The sequence below is a fragment of the Phoenix dactylifera genome, chromosome 2, assembly GCF_051530095.1.
Source record: "Phoenix dactylifera cultivar Ajwa chromosome 2, Ajwa_hap1_PhDact_Kaust_v1.1, whole genome shotgun sequence".
Lineage (NCBI taxonomy): Eukaryota > Viridiplantae > Streptophyta > Magnoliopsida > Arecales > Arecaceae > Phoenix > Phoenix dactylifera.
The window spans coordinates 37947089-37960727 of NC_143191.1; the positions used below are offsets into that span (position 1 = coordinate 37947089).

A 13639-nucleotide genomic window follows, 5' to 3' on the forward strand; every position below is an offset into this window, starting at 1 on the left:
TGTACATGTAAAGAAAGGCCACTATAAAAGCCAGTCTTCTAAAAATATTTTTCACCCATGTATACTTTACCTTTTTCTTGTTGTACCTCATAATCATAATCTCAAACTAGTAAAGCAAACTCTATTAGATGATAATTTATATTAAAACTATAAATAAAATATTGATTTTCTGAAAATTATAGTATATCCAATATTTGTTCCCTTAAGATACCAAAACTAAATAAGCTTAATAGGGGACCACTCTAAGAAATATAATAATCACCCACTTTAGAATTGACACAACTTGGACATTCTCTTAAGGCCTATTATGACTTAAAGTAAGATCAAGTTGGGATTAGCTTATAATAAATGTAGAGTGCTAGCGGCATTATGTCCCATTCCGAGGGTGAATACCATGTGCTTGCATCAATCCATTCTACTACCACATTAATTGGACAAAATTTCCCCATTTCAAGAACTTTAGCAACCTAATTAACCTTAGCCAAATGCATGATCGATTAAACCATCATTAATAATGAGTTACATAATAAATAATATTTTTAATAATGACCATTCATATTAATATCGACATCACTAATAATGGCATTTATCCGAAAAATGGAGAGGCATGCACAAGCCTTGCCTTCATTTTAGCTATATATAACGCAAACCTTATATGTTGTTACTAGCCAGGAAAAGGCTGATTTGCTTCTATATTCAAAGGTATATGCTTAGGTGATCAGTTTAAGAAACTTAATTTGCGGAATCATGCATTACACCAAGTCTTCCATCCCCTCCATGAGTTTCAGATTTTTTATACATAATCTTTTTTCAGGATTCTGCTGATTTTCCTTCAATGAAATAATAATAATAATAAAGGCTAGGCCACATCAACTGTCACATATTTGAGTCTATTGACTAGTTCTTTTAGCAATGTAAAAATCGAAACGGGATATAGGAGAATATTTTTGGTCATACAGAATTAATTGCACTACGCAATTACCCAATTGCGTTATTCAATCCTGCGTTAGTTTAATGGTGCAAGTGGTTTCACCCTCGCACTGTCGTCACCACAATTGCTTATGCATGGTTGGAATGTTGCTCGATAGAAGGGCATTAAACATATCACTTATTTGTACACATTGTAGCAAATTCAAGCATCGAGTCGCATCGTGATGCAGAACAACTTCAGGGAGAAGAGGGAAGGAGGAGGAAGAAGAGAATAGAAGAAGGAAGAAGAAGAAAGAGAAGCTAATTTTCATTCAATCAATCATCTCCTAATTCATGAGAGGGGTGGCCTTTATATAGGCCTTATATCAAGTCAATCAATTGACTACATGCCAAACTTGGGTTCTTACAAATTGGACCTTACATCACATCAATTAAATACTTACCAACATTGGACCTTTAAGCCAATTGATCACACCCAAAATTGGACCTTTATAATTAGGTCTTACGTTGATCAATTGATCTAATCGCTTGACTCAACAACTAACAAAAACTGACTCAAGCAATAACAAAAACTGACTCAAGCAATAACAAAAGCAACTAATAATGTAACAAAGTAGAAATGACGCAGACTCGAATAGATCCAATCCGGAGTCTAACTCAAACTGGTGGCTCAAGATCATCTCCTAACCATAATGATGTCAATCTCTAGTGGGAACGCAAACGAGTGGCTCTGATGGCTCTATCATCTGAATGAATGGTTTTGATGTTCCCATCACATCGCCTCCATTATTTTCAATTTGAAACCTAAATGTTTCCAAATTAACTAGAAAAAGAAAAAAAGAATGAGAAAAGAAAAGAAAGATGGACATACTAAAGCTCCACAATCCCATGAATTAAGAAAAAAATAGTTATAAATATAGGCGGTGCAAAATTCTCTAAGGAGTGGGTGCTCAAAGTTAAATGTTGGATATGCCACGGGTTTCTGACCCATGCCCTACGCTTACCTGGAATGACCATAGAATACTATAGAAACTGTTGTACTCCAAGGCAACGGTTAGTGGACCAACACCACGCACGCACCAACACGCACGACTCACGGCATGGGCCCATCGTGTCTTCGAATCTAGCCAACTTGTCTCGCAAACTGCACATCTAATGGCTACATGTGATGAGGTTGTTGCATGCACCAAATACCCTTAGCTTTAATTGTAACTTTTTTTTAAAAAAGAAAGGACCCACCCTATATTTTATTAGAATAAAGAAAAATACAAATGTGGAAAGAGTAGAGAGAGAGTGTGTGCGTGAGATCCCAACTTTTCTCTAACATAAGAGATGAAATTCAAAATTGAAATTTTAGAACTCTACATAAGTATTAAACATTATTGGAATTTCATCTGTTGAAAATATATTTTATTTAGAAATTGCTATATCTTTATTTTATAGAAGTATTATAAAGGAATAATCTATTAGAAATAAAATTAGAAGTTTAAAAAGAGCTTGTTTGGATCGAGGCATGTGATATACACTGCTCTAAGAACGTGATTTGTCCCCTACATACAGGTTTAGGGCGGTCTCATCCCCAAGATACAACAACTCGGCTCAGCCCGATCCTCCTCTAACGAGCTAGGGAGACTTGACCCTATTGACTCCTTCAGATGCCAAGAAAAGAAGAAAAGATAGAAAGCAGAAAGTTGAAGAGTGAAAAAACCCTATCTTTAGGAGAAACTCTTGAGATACAAAGTGCCAGTGAGAAAGAGAGAGATTGGATTGGATAAAGATTAATCCTGAAGGAGTCTATTTATAGAGTCTATCCGAACACCGAAGAGACGTGATGATTCCAAAGATATGTAATGTTTCGAAAATACCATATTTTTTCGGAAGCCAACATTTTTTTCTAAAGAGTCACAACTCTTCTGAAAGAGACATCTCACAAAAGAGTATTTTAAAATATTTAAAACAACTAAAGGTTAGAAGATAAGAAAAATTTATTTTTTTAAATTAAAACTCCAACAATCCCTCACAAAAGATTTAAATTTTTTTGAAAATCATGTAGTACAATATCTGGACAACTTATACTGTGCAATGGGTAAGGTGTCCCAAGAACTTGAATCTCAGTATTGATAGTATCTATTTGAAGGAACCATAGTGGATTAGACCTTGAACTAAATCCTTTGACTCAAACTTCTACTTATCACATACAACAGTACAGATCAATTGGATCTTTATGCGGTCAACGCCATTTAAAAGCCCTGCGCTTAGTACCTTAATTTTTTATGAGTAAGTTTACTAGGGTTAGCTCAAACCTTTAGTCACAGCCTATACGACACTTCTCACGTAGGTAAGTCTTTCAAGGGTATTGGTGACCTAATGCCCTATAAATTTTCTATCTTGGACTTATTAAGAGTATAACTCAACTTTTCCAATATATATTTTTGTCACTGATAAGAGCGCTTATCATAGGGATGAAAGGAGATATACTCTAAAAAATGTGCTTTAACACGATCACTCAATCAGTTTTGTTTCTACCACATTGAAACTCTTTCAGGGGACACCCAATCATAGAGATTGGGTATCCACTGTTGGTGTAAGGATTCGTGCGGGCATATGTTTAGTCCCACATCAGTTATTCGCTGGGCAGATCTTGGGTACTTATACAGGATCAAGAAACCCAAATAATACCTTCCGGCTAACTATTTTGGGTGAGGTCCTGCGTTGTTACAAATGGTATCAGAGCGGACTCGGCCCATAACCTATGTGGACTAGGGGATACTGCAGCACGGATCTATTGGAGCTGACCATAGACCGATCGTGGTGTTTGTGATTAGATTTGAATGGATTTGAACCCTTAGCCTAACGAGGACGTCAGGGCTTGAACGGGGAAGTATGTGAGGACCCGTGCGGGCGTGTGTTTAGTCCTACATCGGTTATTCGCTGGGTAGATCTTGAGTACTTATACAGGATCAAGGAATCCAAATAATAACTTCTGGCTAGCCATTTTGGGTGAGATCCTGGGTTGTTACAAATGGTATCAGAGCGGACCCGGCTCATAACCTATGTAGACTAGGGGACACTACAGCACGGATCTATTGGGGCTGACCATGGACTGATCGTGGTGCTTGTGATTAGATTTGAATGGATTTGAATCCTTAGCCTGACGAGTACGTCAGGGCTTAAACGAGGGGAGTATGTGAGGACCTATGCGAGCGTGTGTTTAGTCTCATATCGGTTATTTACTGGTTAGATCTTGGGTACTTATATAGGATCAAGGAATCCAAATAATACCTTCCGGCTAGCCATTTTGGGCGAGATCCTGAGTCGTTACAGTTGGTGACCAAATAGTGGGCTTAAGCCCCATCCTCTTCAATGATTCTAGGACTCCACTTCTGGACAAACTCTTGGTTAAATGATCTGCCAAATTTTTCTTAAACTTGACATTCTAAGAAAATGACATTACTCTTTTTGAGTTGTCTTACAAATTTATGACAAATTTGGATATGCCGCTTCATCTTTTTGTTAGTACTCTTTTGATTTATCAATTATATTAGGACCTTATTATCACAATAGATTGATATGGTCGGAACTGGCTTAGATACTATAGGTAGCTCTGAGATAAGATTTTTAATCTACTCTGCCTCAGTACATGTGGTATCCTCTATTCGGTGGTTGATTTAAGATCCAGAGAATCAATAATCCAATTTGCATCACTATAACCCTCAACCATCTCAGAATATCTAGTGTAAATAGAGAGAAAGTTCAAGGGTCTCCTTACAATATCAGAATATCCTTTCAATAGCTGACCAATAAGATTGATTTAGATTTTAAGTATGTCTACTTAGTCCCCCAAATCATAGGTTCTCTCCTATATGTGGCAAATAGAATATGATCCGATCTAGGCAAACTCTTTTCAATCTTCTGATTTTATTTCTAATAGATTATATTTTACCTAGATATTGATATATCTTTATTTTATTCTGATTATTGATACTCCTCTAATGAGCACGGTCGTTAGGGAGGTTTGATCCGACTGAATCCTTCAGATGCCTAGAAAATAAGCTAAGATAGAAAACATAAAGTTGAAGAGTGAAAGAACTCCATCTGTGGAAGAAACTCTCAGGAGATAGAGTATCAGTGAGAAAGAGAAAGAAATTGGATTGGATAAGGATTAATTCTAAAGAAGTCTGGCCAAAGAGACACGATGGTTCTCAAGATACGTAATAATTTGGAAACACCGTATCTTTTCGTAAGCCTAACATTTTCTTCTTCTGAAGAGTCACAACTTTCTCAAGAAGGTGTCTCAAAAAAAAAATATTTTAAAATATTTAAAACAAGTAAAGATTAAAAAATAAAAAATAATTTTTTAAAATTAAAACTCTAAAAATTTCATCGTTTTGTTTCACATTTTTCTTCAGAGCTACATAAGGCTACTGAAATGCATCAAAATGTACTACGAGTACCTGCTCTCCGATCTCAATGATGTGGTTCAAAGAACCGAGCAAAATTTGTGGAAAAAAAGAGAGAGAAAAGAAAAAAGAAGGCGGCAGGCCAAGCTACCCGCCTCAATAGAAAGCATTTTCAAAGATTTCGTAAAAGGCTCGTTTGGTTCGCGGAAAGCATTTTCCCTCCTAGGAATATAATTTCTGGGAAGCAAATTTCTGGGAAGATGATGCCTGGAAAAGTATTTTTGGCATGTTTGGTTAATAATAGAAAAGTGACAGATTTGTAAAGTGCTTATGTTTGGTTGACCATCCACTTTTCTGAAAAAAATATTTGTAATTCCTATTATACCTTCAATAAAAATTAGGTCTTTGATACCTTTTTGATGCTAAAGGATTTTTTTGGAAAAAAAAATAAATTGATTTGCGTCTCACGAAAAAGTAACTTTTTCATGTTTTTTATGAAAAAAAATTTTCTATAAAAGATGGAGATCATTTTTACATTAAAAATATAACTTCAATGGGCATCTCATTATTTTTTTATTGGCCATATTTTTCTTTCTTATTTTCCATCGGTGCACGTGGGGGTAAAGCTCTCATCAATCGGGCAGCACATGTGGTGGGCGGAACTATGTTCGAAGCACATGGTTTTCTATATAAAAAGAAGGCACCGGCGCTTTGCAGCACATGGTGAGGACCCACCGCCCGATTCCTTTAGCCTCTGGGCCTAATAATTACAGGGTTGGGTGCATGACCTTCAAGGCAATTCCTTTAGCGAAGCATAACATCAACCACCTGATGGTACCCGTCCCAATTCAATATAAATACAATCCTGCATCACTCCGGGTCCTCGTGGGAGACGGTCAGCCCCACTAGATCTTTGTGCTAAAAAAAAAAAAAAAAGGATGATGTCGATGCAAGTGTTACATGTGTGCGACAACATACCGATAGCGGTAAAATGGAATTTAGTGGCAACTCAATGATGAATTATATCCAAAAGAACAGCTGTGGTTACATTTGAACTCTTTTTGTCAAGACTCAAAACAATTAATGAACCTAATAGCATTATTGACTATATTTTGGATGACGATCTTTACTCTTGGTTCACATTGAATACTTTCACTTTCACTCGCTTGGTTGATAGGCCAAAAGCAGCTGCATTTACTAGTAATCATGCAATTCATTATACCACGACCACCACATGTACAAGACATCTGCAACTAATATGTCTGTTCATCACTAGAAATTAAGAACATTGGAAAAAAAAACTCCCAACCAAGTGACAGTTCATAAAGAATGGTGAAATTAGAATATCTACCTACCACATAGTATCATAGCATTCTCTACAAGGTATGAGTTCCAAGAAGTCAAAAGAATGTAACAAATGACATATCAATGATAAAAATATTAATAAATTTTAAACCCAAGAATCAGAAAACACCAGACAACACATGGAACGCAACAAATTCCTGTAAGGCTATGCAGAATACAACAGAAAGCGACAGCAAAGTTTTTTCTGCATTCAGATGTCGACTTGCCATGGATAACACCAACAGAACAAGTTAATCACATGGATACCGAATCCGAATAGCAGAGCATCAAAATCAGACAAGTCTGATGCCTTGCAAGGACAATCTCATATGCTGCCAAGAAACTTTGCCACTCAAAGTCTTACAGGTTACAAAAGGGTAATACCCACATACAGAGGAGGAAAGGAACACTATTACCAAACTGGGTTTTTACTTTCCGACTTGCTGATAGGCTGGCTACTCTGCTTTCCCAATATCCCTCGCTTTGGGAATTTTATTTCTCCTATGATTACCATACACGAGGATTTCCATCAGGAGGCAGAATTTGAGATATCTTTGCTGGATCTGTTATACTTCATGTGGCTCTTCACAAGCTGCCCAGCTGCGAGAGCTGACATGAGGGAAAGCTCTCCTGCCAGCACCGCACCAGCTACAATGGAGGCCAGAAGCTTAGCATTGGCCCCTGGGGATTCCTTACTCGCACCCTTCACACCAAGCAGGTCCAAACAGGCTGCCTGAGAGGCCAGCTGGGTCCCACCTCCAATTGTGCCCACCTTCATGCAAACAAAATTTATAACATCTTTAAGCATCCATAGGACATGAAGCAGGTTGGAAACATTAACAAAACATCAATTTTATTGGTTTTCTTATGACTCAGGAGGCACTCTTGTCATTTGAAGAACATATCAGAGAAACCATCATAAAAGGACAGGTTGTTCTGGGCACATATAGTGGTCCTTTCATGGTTCAGCTTAATAAATTAATATAGATCTTGTTTAGGTTTATAGGATAACTGTTAGACTCGAAGTAGAGAAATCCAAATTTGACCCATCTATGTTGCTCTGCATGGCTAAGGGAAGAAGCAGATGGTGCTCTCAGATAATTCAGCCTGACACCTGCTAGCTTTGGAGCACACTAGCTGATATGGGGAAGAGATATGATGAGAAAATAACGACAGCCAAGAGTAAATTGCAGCAGATACTGCATAGTTTTAGGTTTCATCTATATTGTGCTGCCTCATGACGAACAACTCCATGATCTGCTATACATAAAGCATCAGAAAACTAGTACCATCAGCAACTCATCTAATCTTTTAATTTACCATTTGGGATAACATAAATAAAAAAGCTTCTAGAAACCTAGATACATATACATACATACATAGAGAGAGAGAGAGAGAGAGATCAACAATTAGAAGAAACTAGGCAACATAAGTTAACCGATGAAATAGATGGAATTAAATTCTCCTGCAGAGCGAAATTCAGCTTTTGTGAACACTAAAAAAACAAGAGATCCAAAGAAAGCTTGTGAGACCCAAAGGATAACACATTTTATAAGGAAAACATTTCCATGCTAAAATGAGGAAAAATTCATTAGAGTGTCATCTTAAGGATATGAAATGTGTCAATGATTGAAGGAAATTAAAATTACCTCAATGGATGGCATAGTCACAGAGATGTGGAGATCCTTCCCATCGTTCACAGCCTCCATCATGGTGATGCAGTGCGAGCTCTCAACATTCTGTGCTGGATCTTGGCCAGTGGCAATGAAGATGGCAGTCACGATGTTGCTGGCATGAGCATTGAACCCCCCCATGGCCCCAGCCACAGCAGACCCAGCAAGGTTCTTAAGCATGTTGAGCTCCACAAGCGCTGGTACGGTGGTCTTAAGTACCTTCTTCACAACCTCCTCCTTGATGGTTGCCTCACAAACAACTGATTTGCCCCTCCCCTCAATCCAATTCACAGCGGCTGGCTTCTTGTCTGAACAGAAATTGCCTGACCATGGCAAAAAGACAAAGTAAGTTCAGTAAAATGAAGAGACAATATCAGCAATTTCAACAATGACAGGGATGGCTTCTCTACGGTGGTCATAAGAATCTTTTTTTTTTTTTTGGCATTTCATGAAGTAATTCTACTGATTATTATTGGCATAGAAATGACTGGCTAAACTGAAACTTTAATTATTAAACCATGTGGATGACACTGAATTGAGATTTCATGAAATGGATGGAGCTAACACAATCTGCATCATCAACAAATGAAACAACAATTTTGAAATTTACATCTCAATCTGACTGTAGCAAGCCAACCAAACGCCTGTTCCTTAGACGGCAAGATCATATATCCACTTGCCACTGATATAATGCAATAAAACCATTGAAAGGAGATGACAAAAAGTGGGATATGGAAACATGGCATCAACTAGACATTTAACCATACTAATTCACTTTAAGCAATTTCAAAGGAACTCAGTAAAGGTAAATCTTCCTACCATGTGAATATAGGAACTTTCACCAAATGCATAAGGAAATTGGTTACTCAAATCACCAAATTAATCCAATTTCTAAGAACCAAGGCAAATAAAATCCATACATAAACTGTAGTCTATGATAGGCAATCCAAAATTTACATTTTTAAAAAAATACACCGAGACCTCAAGCATCGTAATCAGGAAAACAACAGAACTGTTGATTATGATTTATCCTTGAACTCATGACGTAAGCAGTCTTCTTATCTGATCTTCACTCTAGAAAGAATCAAATTAAAATTGGGCAATAATAGAGTAGGCAGGCAAATTAGTCAAATTTCTGCTGGAGAATGAATCTAACCAGAGATGCTGATCACATCCATGTCTGGGAAATCATTTTGCAGATAGTCCAACACATTTTGCACACCCTTGGAGACCATGTTCATCCCCATCGCATCTCCAGTGCTGCAACTGAATCTCATGTAGAGATTCCTCCCCGCAAGCGAGCATTGGATTCTTTGGAACCTAGCAAATCTGCTGGACCTACAGAACACGAGGGAAGAAAAGGAAATATAAAGGTTAACCTCTGGAATACATTAATGATGAAAGATAAGCAAAAGCATACCAAAAAAAAAAAACAACTCCTAAAAGAACACTCATCTGTTTCAGATTTTCACATCTGCCATAGAACTGATCTCCACTTAACTATTGAACAGTTAAAACAATCAACTATTGCACAAATAGGGTGAGATCATCCGCTTCTCAAGACCAGAATGAGAGAAGCAGCAGCGGCTTGGAATATAGCTTTAAACCTTTTTTTTGGCGATAATATCTTTCAATCCTTAAAAATGAATATTAACATCAGAACCCAACAACCAGAATAATTATACGAATATATAAAAAGAAAGCATTACGAGATTACAACAAAGAAACTTTCTTAAGCAGCCCGTATTATTAGCAATAAGAGATGTCTCTAACGAGCCCATCTGCAAACACATCACAGACAATTTTAAAAACGAGATGAAGGCATTGCTACACTCAGAAGAAAAGACAGGTAATTCCGAAAGCCAACTCCAATAGACCGCCAAGAATTCACAAAAGGTGAAAAAAACAAAGAAGCAAATTCGATTTTTTGCCGTTAAAAAGAAGATTTGGAATTTAACACCAGCAAAGCAACAATTTCAACTAGCACAAAACCCTCGGACAAAAGCAGGAAAAAAAGGTGACGAAGTTCAGATCTTTAGCCCTCCACAAGAAGAGGAAAGAGGAAAAGAAAATAAGGAAAAGAGAGAGGAAACACCAGTACCTATTGAACACGACGGAAAGCGTCTCGAAATTGTTGGGATCCTCCAAGAAGAACTTGAGCTCGGCGGCCCTCTTGGCAGTCGCAAATCTCACCGCCGGCGCCCTCGTCATCGCGTCCTTCAGCACCAAGCTGGACCCTCCTCCGGACTCTGCGATGGCTTTGCATCCCCGGTTGGTGCTCGCCACGAGGCACCCCTCGGTGGTGGCCATGGGCAAGAAGTACTCCCTCCCGTCGAGCAGCAGCGGGCCGGCGACCCCCACCGGCAGCTGAACGTATCCAATCGGCATCTCGCAGCACTGCCCCAGGATCGACGCGTAGTCGAATCCGTCGAGCGGAAGCCCGTCCATGGCCCTCCCAGTGATCCGCCTCAGCGCCTCCCGACGGATCCCGGCGGCCCTCCGACAGTCCCCGAGCTTCGACTCCAGGGAGTAGGACGGCACCTTGCCGGCGACCACGGCGTGGACGAGCTCCTCGTTGTCGTCATCAGAAAGAACCGGCATTTTCTCCGGGGCATCGCCGGCGGAGAGGAGGGAGCAAGGGGCGGCTTCGGGGGCGGCGAGGAGGAAGTCGTCGTCGTCATCATGGGAGGAGATGAAGGACTGGACGTAGGCGATGCCGAAGAAGGAGATAAGGTAGATGAGGGAGGCGGCGAGACCGACGATGGCGGAGAGCTCAGAGAGGGTGAGGACGTGGAGCGCGGTGGAGGAGCGGATCTTCTCGCGCCACTGGGACATGAGGAAGTAGATGGAGACCATGAAGAGGGCGGAGAAGAGCACGTTGGTATAGCGGATGGGGAGGGGGAGTGCGTCGGACGCCTGGACAGAGGCGCCACCAGCAGGGGCAGCGGAGGCCGGGGGAGGGCTGGGGGGCTTCCCCAGCGCCGGCGAGGGGCGAGCGGGCTTCGGAGGAAGTCTCCGGCGTACGTCCATTTTGGGCCCGGGAAGGGTGGATGGGTGGTGGGGAGGGAGGGATGGTGGAGAGAGACCGGAGACTGTTTCCTCCTTCCAAGGCGGAGGACCGGAGCAGGGGAAGCTCTTTTATAGTGGCCGAATTCTGGTTCCTCCGGTTATTTTGCCAGCAAAACTAACAGCATAGCTCCGTTCTTTCCTCTTTTTGGGTTTTGTCTTCCTATTAAAATTTTAGGTTTTGTTTTCATAAATACCAAGATCAAATTTTTCATAAACATCCTTTCAAATTAATATTTACATATATACTCTTATAAAATACTTATTTTTATTATTCTACTATTTTTTATTTTTATTTTTCTTTTTATATATCTACACCTTCTAACATCTTTAAAAAATTAATGATTTCAAATTAAAATAACTAAAATATCCTTAGTAGATAGATGCATTAAAAAAAATATTTATGAAACGATCATGATAGGAGATAAAAAAATAATTTTAAAATTTTATTTTATTTTTAACCGCACCTAATTACATTCTGAACACGTAAATCGCCCCTTTTAGAGAAAACTTTTTAAAGTTGAAAGTGCGTCTTTGGAAACCGTCCAAAGTTGAGAGTGCTTTTAAAAAATCTCCAAAATTAAGAAGGTATCACAATAAATTATTTAAATAATAAATATCATAAATATTCTTTTCTTCTTTAATCCTTACACATTATCTATTAGTGATAAAAATGTAGGTGGAGTTGGATGAGACCTGGTCCATCGAAAACCAATCCAACCTGAATCATTAAGCCAAATCGATCCCTTCATTTTAAAATCAAGGATTCTTGGACAAAAATGATGGATACAGTTAGACTCATAAGTAGAGTTTGTCATTTTGTTTTATGCAATGGCACTTGATTAGGGTAGAAAACGGGGCAGATTATATTCGTTTCCATATCCGATTTGGATTGGATTCGTCAACTGTTTTTTTTATCCAATCGGATCCAGATACGGATCTGAATAGTCAGTTCAAAAATCTTTCGAATACGAGTATGAATGCTGATACACTTGATTTTTTTCTAAATTTAGATCCTAATCCGGATATATCCGTATAACAAAAGTAAGTGAAAAGAAAAGGTCTAAGCTATGTTAAATCAAAGAACCAATTAAGTGATTAACTAAATCTAAACTAAAAGGAACCAGATATCGGATGACCATCACTTAAGATAGTAATCCGAATACAGAAAATCTGATTTGAATAAAATCTTTCGAATTACCCCTCACACTTGAAAGGCTTAAATCTCTCGTTCGTCTGTTTCCTTCTTCTTTCCTCTTCGTTATCTTCAAACAATTAGGGTTTCGAAGGTCCGTTCAGTTTCTAATTTTTACTTGACGATTGCAACCGTCGACAACTGTGAAACACATTAGAAGTGCCATAGATCTCATCTACTTTGGTGATGAGCAACCTTGAGCAATACATCCTTTATAAAAATTGTTAGTTTTTATTATTAATAAATGGTTGTTAAAACTAATTTTTTTTTAAATTGAATCTTTATTTTATGATCGTGTCTTTATTGCTAATTTTCATCATTGAATTTTGTTCAAACTTGATTAATATCCAAAAAAGAATCCAATTCATATCCGTATTCAGATAAGAAAATATGGATACGTTTAATATTTGATTCGTATCCATATCCATATCCATTTATAACAAATATGGACATGCTTGATATCTGATTCGTATCTTATCCATTTAAAACAAATATAGATATCGATTTTTGATGTCCGTTTAATATCTGTATCCATTAAAAAGTTTAAATATAAATATAAATATATCAGTATTCAATTTGTGTCCGTTCCATTTTCAGTCCTAAATAGGTTTTGAGGACTCATATACTCGACCCACAGGTTTGGATTCAATGTTTTGGACTTAGAGACAAATTGGTGGGCTACTGGCACTGGATTGAACTTACTAGTATAATTTAAGTTGTTACTGGATTTTGTAGTGTTGGGGCTGCCTCGCTGACATGAAATGGTAAGGTTCGGGAATTTCTCCCACTTCGCTGTATCGGAGGGAGAGGATGGACAGAAAAAGGGTGGTTATTACTTGGTTTAATTGTTTGGCTCCAATGATGGTAAGAGGACGTATTGACTACTTGGTGTAGAGAGAATGAATTGGGTATCGGCGCAGGCGGCCCAATACATTTGGAGGCCTAAGACGGATTCAGTAAATGAGGCTTTTTTTTAATAATAAAAAATTATAATAAGTATAAAATACTTAAAAAATATGAAAATAGATAGC

At 38.4% G+C, this 13639-nt stretch overlaps 1 protein-coding gene across 1 annotated transcript; it reads right to left on the bottom strand.

The window, feature by feature from the left end:
- Positions 1 to 6755: 6755 nt before the first annotated feature.
- On the bottom strand, positions 6756 to 11578 carry LOC103698006 (3-hydroxy-3-methylglutaryl-coenzyme A reductase-like). The gene is made up of 4 exons (XM_008779957.6): positions 10449 to 11578; positions 9504 to 9685; positions 8324 to 8670; positions 6756 to 7446 (listed from the first exon to the last, which is right to left on the bottom strand). Exons 1-4 carry the CDS (start codon positions 11375 to 11377, stop codon positions 7204 to 7206), a joined length of 1701 nt encoding a protein of 566 aa, XP_008778179.4. The 5' UTR covers positions 11378 to 11578; the 3' UTR covers positions 6756 to 7203.
- Between the last annotated feature and the right edge of the window lie 2061 nt (positions 11579 to 13639).